Below are 19,793 nucleotides of genomic sequence, written 5' to 3' on the forward strand. Positions count from 1 at the left end.
AGTGGATGCTGATCCATAATGTTGGGAAGGGAGCACAGGAGGAATGGAGGAACTTTGGATAGGCCAAAGGGGAGGGAGGGGAAGGAAGGGGCATGGGGGTAGGAAACATTGTGGAACGAGATGGACATCATTATCCTAAGTACATGTATGAAGACACAAACAGTGTGACTCTACTTTGTGTACAACCAGAGAAATGAAAATTTAAGCTCTACAAATCAAAATGCATTCTGCTGTCATGTTTAACTAATTAGAACAAATAAATACATAAATTTAAAAAGAAGAGGCTGGGGATGTAGCTGGTGCAATCTTCAGGACTGCCAAAAATAAACAAATGAAGATTTAGGATAATTTTAAGTCTTCATTCAGTACCTTCAATTTATAAGTGGGAAAATGGGCTCAAAGAGATCCATCCCTGTGCTCTTAGTATCAGAGATATGACTAGAACCTCAGCCTGCTGATTTCATTCGTGGCGATCCATTTACCAGGAGCAGCCCCATGTCCCACCTCTTCCTCTTCACCTAATCCCCCTACATTCTTCAATTTTCTGCCCAAATGTGGCTTCCCCAGGGGAGCAAGCTTTCTCCAGTTCCCTCGACCTAGATCAAGTCCCTCCCTTGATATTATTCTTACAACTTCTACTTTTTTTTTTTAAAGAGAGAGAGAGAGAGAGAGAGAGAGAGAGAGAGAGAGAGAGAATTTTTTAATATTTATTTTTTAGTATTTGGCCTACACAACATCTTTGTTTGTATGTGGTGCTGAGGATCGAACCCGGGCCGCACGCATGCCAGGCGAGCGCGCCACCGCTTGAGCCACATCTCCAGCCCACAACTTCTACTTTTACTTGTGGCCTGAGGTCCCTAACCCTGGCACTCTGCCCAGCACATAGTGGGCATTCTGTCAATACTCACTGAATGGATGGGTGCCTGAATATTACCCTCTACTAAGTAGGAGAAGTAAAAGAATTAGGGTGAATAAGTCTAGTGGGGGAAAGCTTGATGAATCAGTAATAGCAGTTTTTAGAGGTACAAGAGGTAGGAAGTGCATCTGACCCCAAGCCAAGGTCCTCTTGTGAATGCAGATGCTGTCACTAATAAGCTGGGTGACCTTAACCAAGTCAGCCACTTCATCTGTTAAATGGACATGCTATCTTCCAGGGTTATCATAGGACAAAAAAAAAAAAAGATCCATGCAATTTTACACTACCTGCTATAAAGTAGTTTACAAACACGAGATGATGTTATGAGATAAAGATGTTGATGACTAGTGTTCTATTTCCAGAGCATAAACTAAGAGGATTGATTCAAATGATAGCTAGAAAAGATCTTTCTCCACATGGGGCAGCCAAGGAGTGGACTGAGGAGTCTGGAAGCCTGCGGAGTCCCTGCAGAGTTTGAGAGGCAGCTCAGATGACTGCTGTCCTTAGGGATTGGGGTAGATGACCCCTTTGATTTCCAACTCCAAGACTGAGTATTTTAAGATTCCAAACTCTCCTCCTCTTCCTTGAGTCTGTATGGCATGCCCTGTTTCTGTTGTGGAAGGTAATGTGGAACTCTGTAGCCTATTGGGTGTCACATTTTTTCATAGAATATATAGAATCCAGGATGAGCCTCCAGGATGCCACATAATGTATCCTCTGGTCCCTGTCTCTTCCAGCAACTCCAGTTTGTTTGATGAGGATAACTAATTGCTCTTTATTTTTCTTTTTCCATACTGGATACTTTATTCCTTTGGTAGTTTCCTTCATAGTGGATTTCTATGAAGGAATATAGGTTTACATTTGTACTACAACTGTATTTAAGAGCATCGCTATAAAGATGTTTTCTCAACTTTTTTTGTTTATTAGTTCTAATCAGATATACATGATGGTAGAAAGCTCTTTGATCCATTGCACACAAATGGAGCAGAATTTTTCACTTCTCTGGTTGTGCATAAAGTAGAGTCACACCATTCATGCAATCATACATGTACTTAGGGTAGTGAAGTCCATCTCCTTCCACTGTCTTTCCTATCCCTTTGCCCCCTCCCAACCTCCCCTTGGCCCCATTCAAAGTTCCTCCACTCATCCCATGCTAATCCATATGGGCGGGGGCATGGGATGAGTGGAGAAACTAATTGCTCTTTAGCATTTCATTTGAATGAGACTCACGGATCTGTTTAGAAAGAAAACTGCTGATCAATTGCAATTGCCCCTGTTGTCATGGAAACAGGCTGAAATGAGACTGTAATTATATTTCCTTATTCCTGAAGTGAATCCCTAATCATGCCATAGTAATTACCCAATATCTATGTTCCCAAATTACATGATGCTTGTCCAAAAAAGACAAAGGCTGAGGAGTTAGAGGACTGGCCTGAAGCACGTGTTCACGTGCAGCTGCTGAAAGTTTTCTCCTTTTTTGGATATAGAGAATTTCCCTCTGTTGGCTCCAATCCAAGGGTAGATGACGTCAGTAGGTCTCAGAATGTGCCCAGAACTTATGGTAGTGTTAAGAAGGCTATACCAGGTAGCACAAGTTCAGTTCTAACAGAAAACACAAGTGCTAGTGTCTTCAGCAATAATGACATATCAACCAATGATGGAAGGTGGAGAGCTTGATGAGTCCAGCAACATTATCCAGATCTGGTCAGATTCCTTTGGGGAGTGGGCTTTTGTCTTCATGTTTGTTTCCTCATGGTCACAAGATGACTGCCACAGTTCCAGGTGTCACACACAGACAACAAAGACCAGGAATGGAAAGAGGACTGTCCCAGGTCTGGGGATATAGCTCAGTTGGTAGAGTGCTTGCCTCACATGCACAAGGCCCTGGGTTCAATCCCCAGCACCAAAAAAGAAAGAAAGAAAAAAATAGGACTGTCCCTGTCTCATGTATTTTTTTTTTTGGTGGGGGGGGGGGATTGAATTCAGGGGCACTGAGCCACATCCCTAGTCCTATTTTGTATTTTATTTAGAAACAGGGTCTCACAGAGTTGCTTAGCGCCTCACTTTTGTTGAGGCTGGCTTTGAACTCATGATCCTCCTGCCTCAGCCTCCCAAGCTGCTAGGATTACAGGCATGCGCCACCACACCCAGCTTTGTGTCATTTTTGTGAATGAGAATTTCCCAGGAATGCCTCCTTCTAGCAAGATTATTTATTTATTTATTTATTTTTACATGGTGCTGAGGATCAAACCCAGGGCCTCACACCTGCAAGGCAAGTTCTCTACCACTGAGCTACAGCCCCAACCCCTGCCGCTTGCTTTTAATGGTCCCTTTCACACCAGACCCTGCTGCAGACAGTAGGCCAAGACAATGGAACTTAAAATGGAGAGGAGCTCTTCTTGGCTCCTCCCCATACTCAAAGTACAAAGTCCACAGTGGGTGGGTGAGGGATGGAGTTGCATGACTGTAGGTCTGGCTTTGATTTGCTTTTCTTCTCAACTTGTCTCTCTACTCTGACCTTCCAGTGCCCTGATCTCCAGGCCACAGGCCCAGCAGGTGCCCTCTGTCCCATCTCCTCCACTTCTCCAGATAAGCATGGGCTTGGGTATTCCCGTTGCTGAGGTGTGGCATCCTTTGCTCTCAGCAGCACATACCACCAAGAAAGAAAGCAGCCTCTAGGGGAGAAGTAGAAACAAAACACCATACAGCTATACAAATGAGCTATCCATCGGGAGGGACTAGCCTAGAAAATGGAACCAAGGTGCAGATCCTAGCATTCAGCCATTAGCATCCAAATTTCCTTTCTGGGACTTGCCTTCGCCTTGACGTGTGTAGCTCCAATAGGACATAGTGTCTGCTTCCCGTGGCAGAAGCCAAAAGGCTGAGATCCTCCACTTCCCCTCCCGCTACAGTCTGGCATGAGCACAGACAGACTGTCTCTCCTAGGACCTGCCTGGACAGGTGTCTCAAGGATGTAAGAGACACAACCTTAAGAGGAGTTGACAGCCGGGCTCTTCCTGCAGCTGACGAGGCCTAGATGTCTCGTGCTCTCTCAGTTCCTGTGTTTTTCCAAGCCTGGGCTCTGCACCATTTCTTTGGGTTGAGAGAGGTAAAGTCAGTTTCTATTGCTTGCAGCTAGGAAATGTAACGGACATAGGTAGACACCAGGAGAACAAAGCGAGACAGAAGGTTTGAAATAGAAGACAGAAAGCAAAACCCTGAGCCATTCCCTGGTTTGAGTTGAAAAGAGAGCCTGGAAGAACTCTTTAAAGCTGCTGAAGATCCTCCTGACTTGGCCACCAGGGGCTGCTCAGAGCTTTCCACAGTGGCCACCTGCACACCCCCCCCCCGCACCCCCCCACCCCCATCCCCGTGACCTGGAGTTCTCTCTCCTGCTTCAACTCGTGTGCATCACGCCTCCCACTCCCTCAGCGACCTTTCCAGAAAATCCATCTGGTAAACCAGCTCACCCTACTGTACTAGTCACTGATTGGCCCACTGAAAGAATTTACTCACAGATTTAATCATAGAAAGCATGTGGGAGACACAAGGGCAGCAGATGCGATCCTGTCCTCATGCAACTCAGTACCATGTGGCCACAGATGATGCCATTGTCATCGTTGTTGTCATGCCTGGGCTGCCCTGTACAACGTGCAAAGCACTTTTATTTGCCTTCTCATTTAAGGATGATCACAGTAGCCATAACGTAAAGCATCAAGACATTCTGAACAGGGCTTTCAGAGGGAGAAAACACCCCTTTCTTCCAGGGAAGCAGGAAAGGCTGGGTGGAGTTGATAAGATAGGATCTTGGACCTTGAAGGATGAGTAGACTGAATGGAGAGGGTGGTCTTGGGCAATCCAGAGAGAGGCAGGACCTAAGTGGTGACAGAGCCCGATGAGGCTGGAGGTAAAACCAGGGATACAGTGACAGTCAGACATGCTGACCTCCAGCTGCCCTCGGTGGTTCCTCCATTTACTTCTGAACGTTCCCATGCACATTGTCCTATGTGGTCAAGTGCAGGCGCCATGGGCCCCCGCCACCTGCCCTGATGGGGTGATGGGGTGTCTTTCCAGCAGCTTCCTTTCAGATGGTCCAGGGAAACAAAGTCTGAAGTGGCTTCAAAATAAACAATAAGGACAACAACAATAAAAGTTTAAAAGTTTGAACTTTGTATTGCTATTGGCATTGGCATTGCTGTTGGTGGTTATTTGAATAATGATCCAATCCGTGTATTCCAACAAAGTAAGTAGGGTCACCCAGCCAGGCCTCCGCTGAGCAGCCTGAGATCTTTCAGCACGGAGATGGGCCCTTGAGAACAGCCCTGTATTTTGTTCCACGTGCTGCCAGAGTGCACTGAGAGTGCTGTGCTATTTGTTCTAAAATAGCCTCTAGAGCCTGCGGGTAGACTCTTGAGAGCACATCCAGCTCACTGAGCACATGAAGGGGAAGAGAAGGAGAGTAAGAGCAGCAAGTCTTTCCTCTTGTCTTTCCAAAACCACCAATGACTTAAGTCAAAGGACTCTGATGTTCAAATTGTTCTAATATATAGGTAGGACAGACCCTCAAAGCCATTCCAACACTGTTTTAGGGCTAATAGCACACATCCTTCCTCAGCATCAGCAGCCTATGTGAAGTCTCTGGTCTCCAGCCCATAGATTCTGGAAGGCATTGGTGGTGTTTGACCCTCCTGCCTGGAGGGAGTGGGGTGGTGCTTCACTCCCCCTGGGGCTGCTGCTCCGGACACCACCAGGACCACCCTTTCCAGCTTTGCACCTCAAAACCCTCCACGACTCAGGCAATGTCAAAAGGTTCTTCTTCTTTCTTTTCTTCCTCCCTCTTTTTCCAGTTTTTCTTATCTTCTTCCCACCTTCCTTCTTCTCCTCCCTCTACTTCTTTTGCTCCATAAAGTCTCTGCTAATCTTTGCAGATAGTAAAGACAGGACAATTCTGTCGTGAAACAAGGACTGTGGTGCACCCATTTACCTAATTTTCGGCCACGTCTACACAGTTGAGTCATAGTGATCCATTCCTACATTTTTAAAGTTTTCGATTAATTCATCCATGTTCATTGCAGCACCATTCACAATAGCCAAAGGTGGAAACAAGCCAGATGTCCACTGATGGGTGAATGTTTAAAGGAGATGTGGTGTGTAACATATGAAGAGAGATTACCCCTTCTTTAAAAGGAATGTAAGTCTGACAAGATGCTACACCATGAGTGAACCTTGGAGACACTGTACTGAGTGAAAAACTAGACACGAAAGGACAGATGTTATATGATTTCACCTACAGGAGACACCTGGAAGAGTCAAAATGTAGAAATAGAAAGTAGAATCAAGGCTGCTAGAGCTGTGGGGAGAGAGGAATTGTGAAGTTACTATTGAATGAACATGGAATTTCAGTTAGGGGTGATGAGAACGTTCTAGAGATGGATAGTGGGGATGGTTGTATTATAATAATAATAAGAATGGACTTAATGTCATTGAATCATATGGTTAAAATGATAAATTTTATCTTACATATGTTTCTACCACAATAAAAAAAGTCTCAATCAAAATTATGGTAACAAAGAAATCTGTGGATGCTGACATTATTTTTGATGTTGACAGATTTGGTGTTGAAGAAGCAAAACTCATTTCACCCTTTTTTTGCCAGGGGGAATTGAACTCAGGGGCACTCGACCACTGAGCCACATCCCCAGCCTTATTTTGTATTTTATTTAGACACAGGGTCTCACTGAGTTGCTTAGTCCCTCGCTTTTGCTGAGGTTGGCTTTGAACTCGTGATCCTCTGGCCTCAGTCTCCTAAGCTGTTGGGATTATAGGTGTGCACCTGGCTTTGTTTTACCCTCTCTCTTTTTTTTTTTCCATTTTTCATTTATTTTATTTTTGCTTCAGAATTCTTTTTGATTGGTTTATTACAATTATACATAGTAGTAGGATTCATTATCCATATTTCTGCATGCACATAACATAATTGTTTAATCTCATTCCCCAGTACCTTCCCTTTCCTTCTCCCCTTCTTCCCCCAATCCGCTTGCTCTACTCTACTAGTCTTCTTTCTATTATTATTATGATTATTTAAATTACTGCATTATAATTTCATATAGAAGTGGAAATCACCCTCTTTGTATAAGACTTATAATTGGGGGGGTCCAGGGACCTTAATTAAGGCTCCTGCCTTATGGTCCAGCAGCCACTGTTCATAGTGTGTATGTCCCCAAAGAAATCCCAGTATCTGCAAATGTTAAAGTGGAAAGTTCTGTGAACCAAGCGTGGTGGCACATGTCTGTAATCCCAGTGGCTCTGGAGGCTGAGGCAGGAGAATCTAGAGTTCAAAGCCAGCCTCAGCAAAAGCGAGGTGCTAAGCAACTCAATGAGATCCTGTGTCTAAATAAAATAGAAAATAGAGCTGGGGATGTGGCTTAGTGGGCAAGTGCCCCTGAGTTCAATCCCTGGTGCCCCTCACCAAAAACAAACAAACAAAAAAACAGTTAAATGGCTATATGACCATCTGCAATTAGAGGCTTAAAATATAGGATTTTACAGGGCTTTACACATGTCTTCTCATGACCGACAAGCTGGGCCCTATTTCTTACGCTTCAGCAGGGGGACTCTGAGGATAGTTTTAGCAGTGAGGCTGGGAGACCTCTCAGCCCTTGGTTTACTCATGACAAAGGGAGGTAGTGGAGAAGGGAGGGTGGCCTGCTTCACAATCAGTTGTAAAAGACTTTAAATGCCAAGAATACAGAGGTCCAGGTGAACTCTGCTGAGGTGCAGTTTGTAAGAAATTATCCCTTCGCCTCCCAATCATGTAATTTGTAGTTCTCAGCTGGTTTAGGACAATGATTCCCCCCCAGGCTCTTTGTTCATTAGAACATAGTTTTGAGCTTAGATCTCCACACATGGGCTTGGTTTCCATTCCTACCCTGCCCTAGACCCTGGAACTTTGGGGAACATTTTTACCTGCTCTGTCTCAGCTGCGTCTTCAGAGAAAAGGAAATAATATACACCATAGAGTAGAAAAATCTACATCATGGGAGCCAGCAGCCATGATTTCTAAAGATCTAATATAAAGTGGCATTATGTAAATGAAATTACTTACAAGAGCATGTTCACTCATGTAACTCATAATCCAGTTCCCAGTCTTGATTTTTTTTTTTAGTTTTTAATTTTTTAGTTGTAGATGGACACAATACCTTTATTTTATTTATTTATTTTTATGCGATTCTGAGGATCAAAACCAGTGTCTCACACATGCTAGGCAAGTGTTCTACAACCCCAGCACCCTTCACCACTATTTTTCTAGTGCCTTAAATTGAAACAAAAACCAAATATGATAAGCTGGGCACACAGTGGCTAGGAGGCTAAGGCAGGAGGATTACAAGGTCAAAGCCAGCCTCAGCAATGGCAAGGTGCTAAGCAACTCAGTGAGACTGTCTCTAAATGAAAAAATACAAAAAGGGGCTTGGGATGTGGCTCAGTGGTTGAGTTCCTCTGAGTTCAATCCTTGGTACCACAACCCACCCCCCCAAAAAAAAAACAAAACTAAATATAACAAGAAAAAAGGTATAAAGGTTTATGATCATTTTGAAAAAACATACCTCTTAAAAGCAATGGTAACATTAACAAATAGGCTTTGATATGTATAACGTGGTAAAAACTTAATAAATATCAAAAATTATTTAATTCTTCCAGTTATGACTAGAATGAAGTAGCTTTTGGGCAAATCTGTACTGCCATCAAGAACAGCTAGAAATACAGAGCATGTTAAGGACATCCATTTGAAGGCATTACTTGGTGGCCAACTCACAGGACAGACCAGAGCAGTGATATCCAGGAGAGAAGGGAACCTTTGGTTGAGCACAGCCTTCCGTGTATTGTTCCTCTCCTGTGGTCTTTAGTTGATTTTTGGTGCAAGGCAAGAGGTCAGAAAGTCTGTGGGTAGTTGACAATAGGAAGAGAAGACAGCAGAGCTATAGGCAATGTCATGGGACCGGGAACTCAAAACTTGGAGTTTGAGGGTGCTAAGGTAGTCAGGGCTTAAGGGATTAAGATCCCCAGGAGAAGTCCAGAACAGTGAAGCCAGATCTAGACAGAGTTTTCCTTTTGAGGCATTTGCTAATTTATTATATTATATAATAAATATTATTATATTTAGTAAATAAATTTATCAAAGTTGCTGGTTATAAGATTAGTATTAGTATTAGGCAAAGAGCTGACAGTTCAGAGTTTTTGGAAGCCTGTGGTACTGGAAAGATAGAAATTGGGTTTCCCAGCCTGCCAAGTAGGGGGATCTTAGGAAATAAACTAGGCTCTCTGTTAAGACTACAAGAGGACTTAGAAGTAGCAACAGAGGTAGTCTGAATCCTACCAAGTTTGCTGGCCAGCCATGAGTCAGCTGTTGGTGACTGGACGGAAGTGACTTGCTCTCTTGCCATTTGCTGCCTACAAGAGAGTTGTGTGAATCCTCTCTGGAAGGAGAGAACCTAACCTCCAAAATTTTTCATATGTATCGTTCAGTAAAATATTACCAAGCATCTAAGAAACAAGAGTACAAGGAAAACAAGATAATAGACATAGACCCAGAGGTGACTAAGATACTGTAGTTTCAGAGACTTTTTAAGTAATTTTGATTAGGATAGTCAAGAAATTAGTTGATGAGATGGAGGAGTTTCACTGGAGAATTGGAATCTATTAGATAAGTAGAAATTTGAGATTTAAAAAAAGACTTCTGAAATTCAGTGGGGGATTTTAATAGCAGATTGAAAAAAACTGGAGAATTTGCTAGTAGGCAGGTCCATGGAAAGATCTAGACAGAATCGTTTTTTAGTAAGAAGAATGATAGATACAGACATGAGAATAAAAGACAAATGACTCATTTTTGAAAGGGCCTAATGTGGGGATATCAGAAAGGGATTAAGAGGGAAATGACCAGAAACAATATTAAAGAAATAAAGGCTGGGCTGGGGTTGTGGCTCAGCGGTATAGCGCTCGCTTAGCATGTGCAAGGCCCTGGGTTCAGTCCTCAGCACCACATAAAAATAAATAAATAAAATAAAGGTATTGTGTCCAACTACAACTAAAAATAAATATTTAAAAAAAAATAAATAAGGGCTAAGAATTTTCCAAAACTAATGAAATACATCAAGCCTCAGATTTAAAAAGCACTATGTGCCCCAGACTGGATAAATTAGAAGATGTTCACAGCCATGTCAGAGAAAAACTGCTGAAAACCAAAGTTAACGAGATGAATTTTTAACTTACACTATAAATAAAAGACAGATTATTTGCCTTTTCAAAGAAGCAGTGATACAGTCATATCTATAAAAATTTTATAGCTAACACTGTAGTTAGTGCTGAAATATTGTTTTCTCCCTAAGTTTGAGAACATTACAAGGTCCACCACCACCACTGCTATTCAATTTTATATGAAGATTCTAACTAATTCAGTATGGAAAGAAAAAAAGAAAAGAATACAGAATGTGAAAAGAAGAAATAAAATGGTCTTTTGTTGCATACAACCTGATGCAATATGTAGAAAATCCAAAAGAATCAATAGTTATATTATATATTTAGTAAATAAACTTATCAAAGTTGCTGGTTATAAGATTAGTATAACAGGGCTGAGGTTGTGGCTCAGTGGTAGAGTGCTTACCTTGCATGCACAAGGCCCTGGGTTTGATCCCCAGCACCAAAAAAAAAAAAAAAAAAAAAAATCAATATAACAAAAAACAGTTGTATATTCCATCAATAAAACATCAGAAAATAAGAATTTTAACCTATAGCATTTATAAAAATTTGAAACCACCAAATATGTAGGAGTAAATCTATCAGAATATGTATAAGACCTCTATACAGAAAACTATCAAGACAGTCTTTAAAGAAATTAATGATGCTCTAAGTACAAGAGGTAGCCGAGTGCAATGGCACATTCCTGTAATCCCAGCAGCTCGGGAGGCTGAGACAGGAGGATTTAGAGTTCAAAACCAGCCTCAGCAATTTAGCAAGACCCTAAGCAATTCAAAGAGACCCTATCTCTAAATAAAATACAAAATAGGGCTGGGGATTTGGCTCAGTGGTCAAGTGCTCCTGAGTTCAATCCTTGGTACCCCCTCCAAAAATAAGAGGTAGCCCATGTTCATGGATTAAAAGATTTAATATTGTGAAGACATTGGTTAACCCAAAATTTATCTATGTATCTAATGCCATCACAAAATTCGTCTCAGGAGCATAGGAAAGAGAGAGGAGAGAGAGAGAGAGAGGACTTATATAGTAAAGCAAAGGGACAAGAATAGCCTTCTTGGGATAAAAGACCCAAATATCAAATTTGAAAAACTAAAGCTATCAAGACTCATTTGGAAGCTAAGTATGGGGTTATTGCTGTTAAAACAGACAAGCTGACTTAGGGTACAGAGGCCAGGGTCAGATTCACATATGGACAGTCCCTTTATTTATGGCAAGTTACTGTCTTTAAGTATTAATTTCCCATTTATAAAATAGACTTAATTATAGTATATACCACCCAAGATTTAAATTTTATACATTAAAGATTTAGATATTACACTAATAGGCTAACACATTTAAGGGGTATCTTAAGTGCCCAATAAAATTTAGCTAGAATTAATTCTTAACATTGTAACTACCTCTATTGTTATAATTATTACAACCAATATTATTAATATTTTTTTCTTGTTTTCAATGTAATCATCTGTAACTGGGGGATGGGCAAACAGTGAATCCTGACTGGTAACAAAGAACATTTGAGGGTCACACAGAAGAGCAGCAAAAAATTCTTAGCCTACCTGGAAAAAAATAATAGAAGCAAGGGTGATAAACTTCATGACACAGTCACAATTGATTTAGAAGCTAGAGTGGAACTTAGCCTGGCAATGGTATATACTGCACACACAACTGTATGTTTCATCTCTAACAAGATTGTGGTGATAAGGAATTAATGAGATAATGAAATTAAACCTCAGTGCACAGAGTGAAATCAAATGCACAAATGAAATCAAACTGAAGGCTGATTCATTTGTTGTTTGTTTGTTTGGTTGGTTGGTTAGTTGCTTAGTTGGTGGTGTTATTGCCTAATGTCACACACCTCAAATGCTCTTTGCCATACTTCCCGTAATTTGGTAAATTAAATGATATAATTTTATAACCAGTCTTCCCAGCTCAGTCTAGACTGTACAGCTGCCCAGGGATCCTGCACACTGCACTTCGAAATTAGCACGAGGGATCTGCAGGAAGGCTGCATTCTCATGCACTCCTTCACTGAGAAAACCTCCAGTTGAGGTCCCTTTCTGGGGATGGGGAGGGAGAAGTGATGCTCTCACTGCCCTCTGCTGCTTCCCGAGTGCCACCATGTTGCCTGGCATTGGGAAATGTGCTGTCTTGCCAAAGGGAGGGTGAATCTCTCTCCCTGCCCTGAGGAACTGGGAGAGTTGGTAGGTGTTCTTTTTCAGAGACAAGTTAGTTTCTAAGATCAAGTAAGGAGTTTGCTTCTGCAGCTTCCTCATCCTGCATTTCACACTGCTCATACCTCATGGCAGATGGAAGTCTGGACTTCCTCAAAGTCCAACCTTTACACTAAAGAGCTGGAGTATTAGTCCATTTTCTTGTTCTTCTTTTTTCTTTTTTTCTTTCTTTCTTCCTTTCTTTTTGAAGGAGGGGTGTTGGAAATTGAACCCAGGGCCTCATGCATGCTAAGCACACTATCACTGAGCTACACCCCCAGCTCCATTGCCCATTACTATAATGATATACCTGAGGCTGAGTAACCTATAAAAAATAAGATTTATTGCTTAGCATTATAAAAATAAATTCTTATAAATAAGAACAAAAAAAATAATAAGATTTATTTAGCTCGTAGTTGTGGAGCCTGAAAGTCCAAACAGCATGGTGCTGGCTCTGGCAAAGGCTCTCTGGATATATCACATCATGGTGGACGGCATCATAGCAGGATGTGTGCAAGAGGGAGAGTTCACATGGTGAGGCAGGAAGCCTGAGAGCACAAGGAGGGGCTGGGCTTGCTCTTTGTAAAGTTCTAGTGAGAACTAACCAGGGTCCCACGAGAACACCCATATTTCCTTCCAAAGGTAGCGGCCTCAATTACCTAGGCCCCCACCTCTTAAAGATTTTACCGTCTTTTAACATTGCCACACTGGGAACCAAGCTTCCAATGCACAAACACTTGGGTTCACCCCATGTACAAACCATAGCAGCCAGGTGCTAACCACATGTAAGGTGTTCAGTATGTATAAGGCCTGTCATAAAAGCCCCATCCATATTCCTCCTCTCTTCTCTGAAATCCTCAAGCATTGACTTTCCCTATCAGGAACTCTGGTTCTATTCCAAAGCCTTTGCTTTAGATGTACATATCTTTATTCCAACTTGATTGTAATATGAAAGAAACTCTTGCCTCTCACTTCTAGATCTGCATGTTCTTAGTAAATGCTGATTGGCAAGATTTCCTGGAACAAAACTGATATGACAGCCCAGCTGGGAAAGGCTCTTCCATTTAAAAGTTCTGCAGTAAATTCTACCCTGGATCCTCCGCAAATAACTAACAGTCTTTGAGTTCTCTCTGAATGGCTCTGAACCAGGATTGTGTAAGAGCCATGTTCTCCCATTCCTGGGGGACATTTTCATCTATCTAGCCCCTTGGCTGACCGCCAACAGGAGGGGTCACAGTGCTGGAAGCGATTTCTGAATGAGACAGAGGACATGGGTGGAGTCCCCTCAAGTCAGAACAGAAAACTGAATTGCCAAAAGAAATTTATCATCCTAATAAATGAAGCACATGATTTGCATTCCAGGTCCTTCAACTATTCTATGGGAACCCGGGCGCTTTCCCATGACAGTATTTTTATCCCTGATGGGGGAGCAGAAAGTGAGCAGACAGTTCAAGCAATGTCACAGGACAACATCCTGGGCAAAGTCAAAACTCTTCAGGTAAGACAGCTTAAGACTGGAAGGTCAGAGCCAGAGGAGGGGTCCTGCTGTGGAGGGAAGTGGACAAGTCCCTAGTTCATCCTTTAGTGATGGATTGGGAGGTTCAGGGTCGCTCCTGGTAAGATTCCTTCCTGAACCTAACTCAGTTCTCTGGAAGTTTCCTGTGCCCCTATGAGACATCACCATCATACCCACCTGCACGACTTGCCCTCCCCTTTTCTCTCAAATTGTTCCTTAAAAAAAAAAATGGACATGAGAATAACAAGTACCCAAGAGAATCTGCAGGGCTTGGATGGGAAAAAAATCTCCTGACCAAATGAACCCATATTCCTGCCAATGGAATCTACATAGCACATGTTCACTGTCTGTCTCTATTGGTGGATAGTGATTGATGAGACTTTTTCTGCTGTGTTTGTAAATCTGGCTCCCCAGCCACCTTTTCTTAGAGGAACACCACAGGCTCCCTCCTGTTCATGCTGCAGGATGGGGCAGTTTTCCTACGTAAAAATTGACTCGGGGAGTGACTCCCTAGCAATGAAAAGACAATGATCCTTTACCAAATGCCATCAAAATAATGAGAATCCAGGGTAAGAAAGAAGACCAAAAACACTGAGGGTATGGCGGTAGGTTTGCCCCAGTTCTTGATAGAATTCCCTTGCCCCCAAATACCCAAGAGCAGTGCCAAAGCAAGCATTCTCTGAGATGGAAGCACTTAGAGGCTACCCAGATTTTGAACAGAGGGCTCTGGATTCTCATCTGTCTGTAAGTCTACAACAATGAGTGAATGAATAAGGGACAGGGGGAGGGAAAGAGGAAAAGCTGACCTGAGTGGCTACTGATATGATGAAGCATTGTACCCAAAAGGAGATTTTGTTTTCTTGAGCTGCTCTTGTTCTCCTGAGCATGAGCTTTGTATTTTGTGACCTGTGTTTGGTCACATATTCCATACACACTCAGCCAAAGGTGAATGCGGAATAGCCAACACCCTGTAACCACACCCAGGCATGCCTAGATCTTTATGCCTGTGGCCACTGCTGCCCAGGGCCAGAGTCCTGCCCGCAGAGCCAGCCCAGGCCTGTCCCTCATATCCCAGCGTGCCCAACCAGCTCCCACTCCTGGTTCTAGCTGGCTGTGCTCTGATGAGCCGATTAGTAGACTGATGGCAAAGCAGGCTGTCACTTCCCATCGGTTGGAGAAGAAGAGAGAATGGGCATGGCCAGGGAAAACCTTGACCCTCCCCCTTCTAGTCTTTTGATTTCTAGAATATTATTTCGAATAGGTTTTGAACTCCTGGCTCATCATATTCCTTTTCTAAGACGAATGACGTGCAGAATTCAGGGTATGAAATAGCTATATTTGTAAAATATAAAAACTTTCTAGAATTTCTTGAAAAAAGACAATAGCCTGTTGTCTTCAATGATAGGTGCTCTGTAACATACCACATGCCACCACCACTCCAAAAACTGGTTGTGACAATACTTAAGATATTTAGTATATCATAAAGTTGCCATTTACATTCTTGATAAAAGAGATGGAATATGAAACCTGTGGTCACCTATGTTAATATTGCTACTTTGGACAATACTTGAGATTCATCAATACAGTATTTCTGGAGAAGCTACCAAATGCCAGAGATCATGGTAGGCATCTCCGCAGATGTTGTCCAGTTTAATGTTCACGACAATCCATGAGGCAATTGTGTAGTATTGAAAATATAGAAACCTAGTGAAAAATATGTGAGTGCTTAGGATTTGTTACCAATAAGCATGATTTTAAATAATCTGATCTGTTTAATCAATAAAATATCGAATAACTAACTTTCCTGAAGTGACCGTTCTTTTAACACAAGAAGAAAAATGTGAATAAAGCAAAATAATGATTTGAGTGCTCTCATTTTGATAACATCTCCTCATACAAGGTCTGCCTAATTTTGCTTCTGCTTGCATGGAGTCACAAGCTTCCTTTCAGCTTGGTAGTGAGGTTTTTGAAAATACAAAAGGCTTTTGCTCTTCAAGGAGGGAAATGGGGACCGTGATCATAGCAAATGTGAGTTTGGAGTAACCTAAGATGTGACTGTATCACCCCCAAAAGACTATGCTTTATTTTTCAGTCGACTAAGCAGTATGTTCCTGGTAAGTCGTAGAAATAGTAGTAACTTTATTAACTTGCATGAATGCTTTGCATTTTTCCATGACAACATTATGCTGGTGTCAATGCTTAGTAAGCAGCATAAAAGATCGCCCCCTCGTAAACTCCAGCATGGAATGAGAGAGTTCAGCGTGTCAGAGGCATGTATGTTTCATGTCTGGAATTGTCTTTGTGTATATGTGTATGTTTATTTTTAAAGAGAGGTATGGGATGGATAACACAGTAAATGTCCTGATGAGCTGATTAGCCACCATATTAAGACATTCTTTTGAAATGAGATTTCTACTGGAATGCCATTTCAAAAAAAAAAAATTTTTTTTTTTCTCCATAGCTTAAAAAACTGCCCAGCCCTCAAACCCTTGGAAACTCCTAGAAGGGCATCTGTCTTTCTGCATTTGGCAAGGCTGCCCTCCAGTGTCCACAGCAGTCATCTCACCTAGAGCTGTCATGGTAGATGGGCAGCTGTTAGCATCTCAGTGCAGACTAACTGAATATAGCATAAATTAATCTGTCCTTTCCTGAATAAAGCCAGCCTATCACCTGCTAAAAAATTTGTGGCAAACTATTGAACCTTTTAAAAGAAAAACTAATTTTTTTTCTGAGTATAAAAATAATACAGCTAGGCATGGTGGTACATGCCTGTAGTTCCAGCAATTCAGGAGGCTGAGGCAGGAGGATCACAAGTTCAAGGTCAACCACGGAGGGATCTAGGTGAAATAAAAAGTGTGTCAGGCCTCGGCTACCATCTGGCTCTGTGGCCTTGTAAAGAAGCCATTAAACTCTCTGATGCTCACTTCACCCACCTTGATAAGGGGGAAGCCTGTGATGGACAATGTGAAGGACCCTTCTGGTTCTTAAGATCTGCCCCACCTTAGGAAGTCATTGTTCACCTGCTGTTGTGCAAGGTGGCTAGATACGTGTTAAACTTTGTGGCATTTGGACTAAATGACCTTGACACTACTTACAGTTTTCCAGCAGCATGGATTGGGAGAGTGCCTCCTTGAGATCAGACCAGGCTATGAGGTTATGTCCCGGCCAATGAGAAAAGTCAGGGGTATCATATTTTAAGCCTGTGGGTGATTTATACAATTATACCAGAATTTTGTCAAGGAAATATTGAATCATGGATTGTTTGGCATAGGAGGGAAACCTTCATCCTCAGTAGCTAGTATCTCCCACTGAGCTGGATTTCACTTAAAAATACCAAAAATCATACATTTGAGCATTTTGACAACTAATGCAGCTATCAAGGACACAAAGAATAAACACGTGCACTTAGCCACTTCTAAAGTCACTTTTAAAGAGCAGTTGTTTTTAAATTGTTATGCTTTCCTTTTTAAAAAAAATTCACATTAACAATGGAAGTATCTGTAGTTTGCTCAAGAAGACAGGAACTTTATTGTTCCTCTGCTTAACTCTTACAATTATGGTCTGAAGAGTGGCCATGAAAAATCTGGGGAATTCTAGACACTGGCAACGAGAGAGCTACAGAATATGATGTGCTTGGCATTTCCTCACCATAGGAACAAACCTCATGAATATGGATGTGCATTCCTGTAGCGTCATTCTCTGGCATTCCATATTACAACAAAATGGCCCAATATGAATGAATAAAATATGGCTCCTCTTAGCTCACATTCTGGTCTCAACAGTAACTCCATTCATAGCCCCGCAATAGACTCAATATAGACACAAGTAATAACTGCAGTGTGTATAAAGACAGTTCATGGGTATTAAAAAAAAAAAAGTGAGGAGAGCAGTAGTTTTGTCTCTGAACCTAAGACCACCTCATCTTATTGAGATGACTGCTCACTGATGTCATAGTTCCTCTCGTGACAATGAGTAGCACACAAATTAGAGTAACAGAAAAGCCATGTTTATCCAAATATTCAATTCAAGTGACACCTGAGATTGCCCAATAGGTTTTGGCAGTTACCTTTTAATTGTCAGTACATTTCACAAAATGTCACAACTGCCCAGTCTCCTTTGAGGAGGCTGAAGGAGACCTTTGCAGGAGGAACTGCAGGGAGGACGTGTGGGTGGGAGCTCCTGGTCATTGGGTGTGCGAGGATCGATGGCCATAGCCCTGGACCCTAAGTCCTGCCCTGACCTCTAGTGCCTGACAGTTGCAGAACATGTCTGTGAGGACAGTCCTTTGTCTGGACACATAGACTAGCCCTACTCAGATCCCTGCTACCATTCCTCTCCTGCTTCTCAGCCCCACCCCAAGGTCCCAAACCACTTGCCTGAATCTGTTTTCTCTGGGGGGATTTCAAATCTGTTCCTGTACCAAGAGGCACATTTTCATTTCCAAAGGCAACAGCAGTGTTTTTCTTTTGCCAGGATGAACATATCTGTGATAGAAATCAACCTTTTGACACACACACACACACACACAGAGTCATTCCCTCCTGTCCTCTTCCCCTTCCTCCTTTTCTCTCTCTGTCCCCCAGGTCCCCTAGCTATTGGAACTGCCAGCAGTCCTTCAGCTCTCTCTGGGCCCTTCTCTCTCTTCTTCCCTATGCATTTCCTCTGTCCCCAGCACCTTTCCCTCAACCCACCTCTTGAATTCTCTACCTCATTTGTGAACATGCCCCCGGTACTGTATGGTCCCTGGTTTTTTTTTTTTTTAAGTTATAGGTAGACACAATATCTTTATTTTATGTTTATGTAGTGCTGAGGATCGAACCCAGTACCTCACGCATGCGCTCTACCTTTGAGCCACAACCCCAGCCCCTTGTCCCTATTCTTATTCATTTATTTGTTTCTTTCTGTTCTCTTTCCTGTTTCCTTTGTGGCCACAATAGTCATCCCAACTTTGCAGTTATTTCAGTCTAGAATGTGATTACATTTTGCCTCATTTTTTTTTTGCCTCATAAGCATCTTAATGAACCAACATGAGTATTCTAAAAATTAAAATATCAGCATATTTATTCACAATTAAATGGCATCAGAGTATTAGGCCAAGAATTACAATAAAGAATTATTCTTTCCATTATAAGTACAAGAAATAACCTCACCTCAGTTGGTTTGTACATTACTGTTAGGAGAAGAAATGAATTCTAGTGTTTTGTAGCACACTGTAGAGTAACTAGAATTAACAATCATTTACTGTATGTTTCAAAATAGCTAGAAAAGGGAATTTTGAATATTCCTAACAAAGAAATGATAAATGTTTGAGATGATGCATATATCAATTATCCTAATTATACATTGTATTCATGTACTGAAATATTAGTTAACAATTTATTGTGTATTTCAAAGTAGCTAGAAAACAGAACTTTGTTCTCAGCACAAAGAAAGTATAAGTGTTTGAGGTCATGGATATGCCAGTTACCCTGACCTAATCATCACACCCTGTATACATGTATTAAAGTATCACACTCCATAAGAGCATATAATTAGTATATGTCAATTAAACAAAGAAACACATGCATCTCAGCAATTGGGAGCATTGGCAATCAGCAGACCCTGCTCACAGGAGGTGTCCAGGGTCACAGGGTTTAGGACAGCCCCTAGCTCTTGGCCAACACTACTAGGAAGGCCAGCCTGGGAGGACACAGGAACCTGCCCCAGTCTTCTGCCCCTGGGCAGCAGAACCCAGCTGGCCGCTGGCTTTGCAACCCCCTGTCCTCTTGTCTGACTCCATCGCTGTCCTCACGTGCCTGCTTACTGACCTGCTTAGGGTAGACACTAACTGCCCTTTCCTGCTAGGCTTGTTTTTGGAAAACACCTTTTTTTCAACCTTCTCCTCCCCGCAACCCCTTCAGGC

The 19,793-nt window shown here is 42.1% G+C and overlaps 1 protein-coding gene across 3 annotated transcripts in view; it reads left to right on the top strand.

The window, feature by feature from the left end:
- Cracd (capping protein inhibiting regulator of actin dynamics) overlaps positions 1-19,793 on the top strand; it is a 255,404-nt gene that overhangs the window by 209,740 nt on the left and 25,871 nt on the right. The window contains exon 4 of one of the 3 annotated variants that reach the window (XM_046465908.2): positions 13,738-13,873. The exons of 1 other annotated variant lie outside the window; for it this stretch is intronic. In XM_046465908.2, coding sequence (XP_046321864.1) covers positions 13,754-13,873 — 120 coding nt within the window. In that variant the 5' untranslated portion in view covers positions 13,738-13,753. Of the gene's footprint in view, positions 1-13,737; positions 13,874-15,989; positions 16,006-19,793 lie in introns of those variants that run through there. One more of the 3 variants, XM_058586302.1, reaches the window with a different exon arrangement.

This window comes from Marmota monax, unplaced genomic scaffold (assembly GCF_021218885.2).
Source record: "Marmota monax isolate L192 unplaced genomic scaffold, Marmota_monax_Labrador192_F-V1.1 WCK01_AAM20220418_F8-fsc00025, whole genome shotgun sequence".
NCBI lineage: Eukaryota > Metazoa > Chordata > Mammalia > Rodentia > Sciuridae > Marmota > Marmota monax.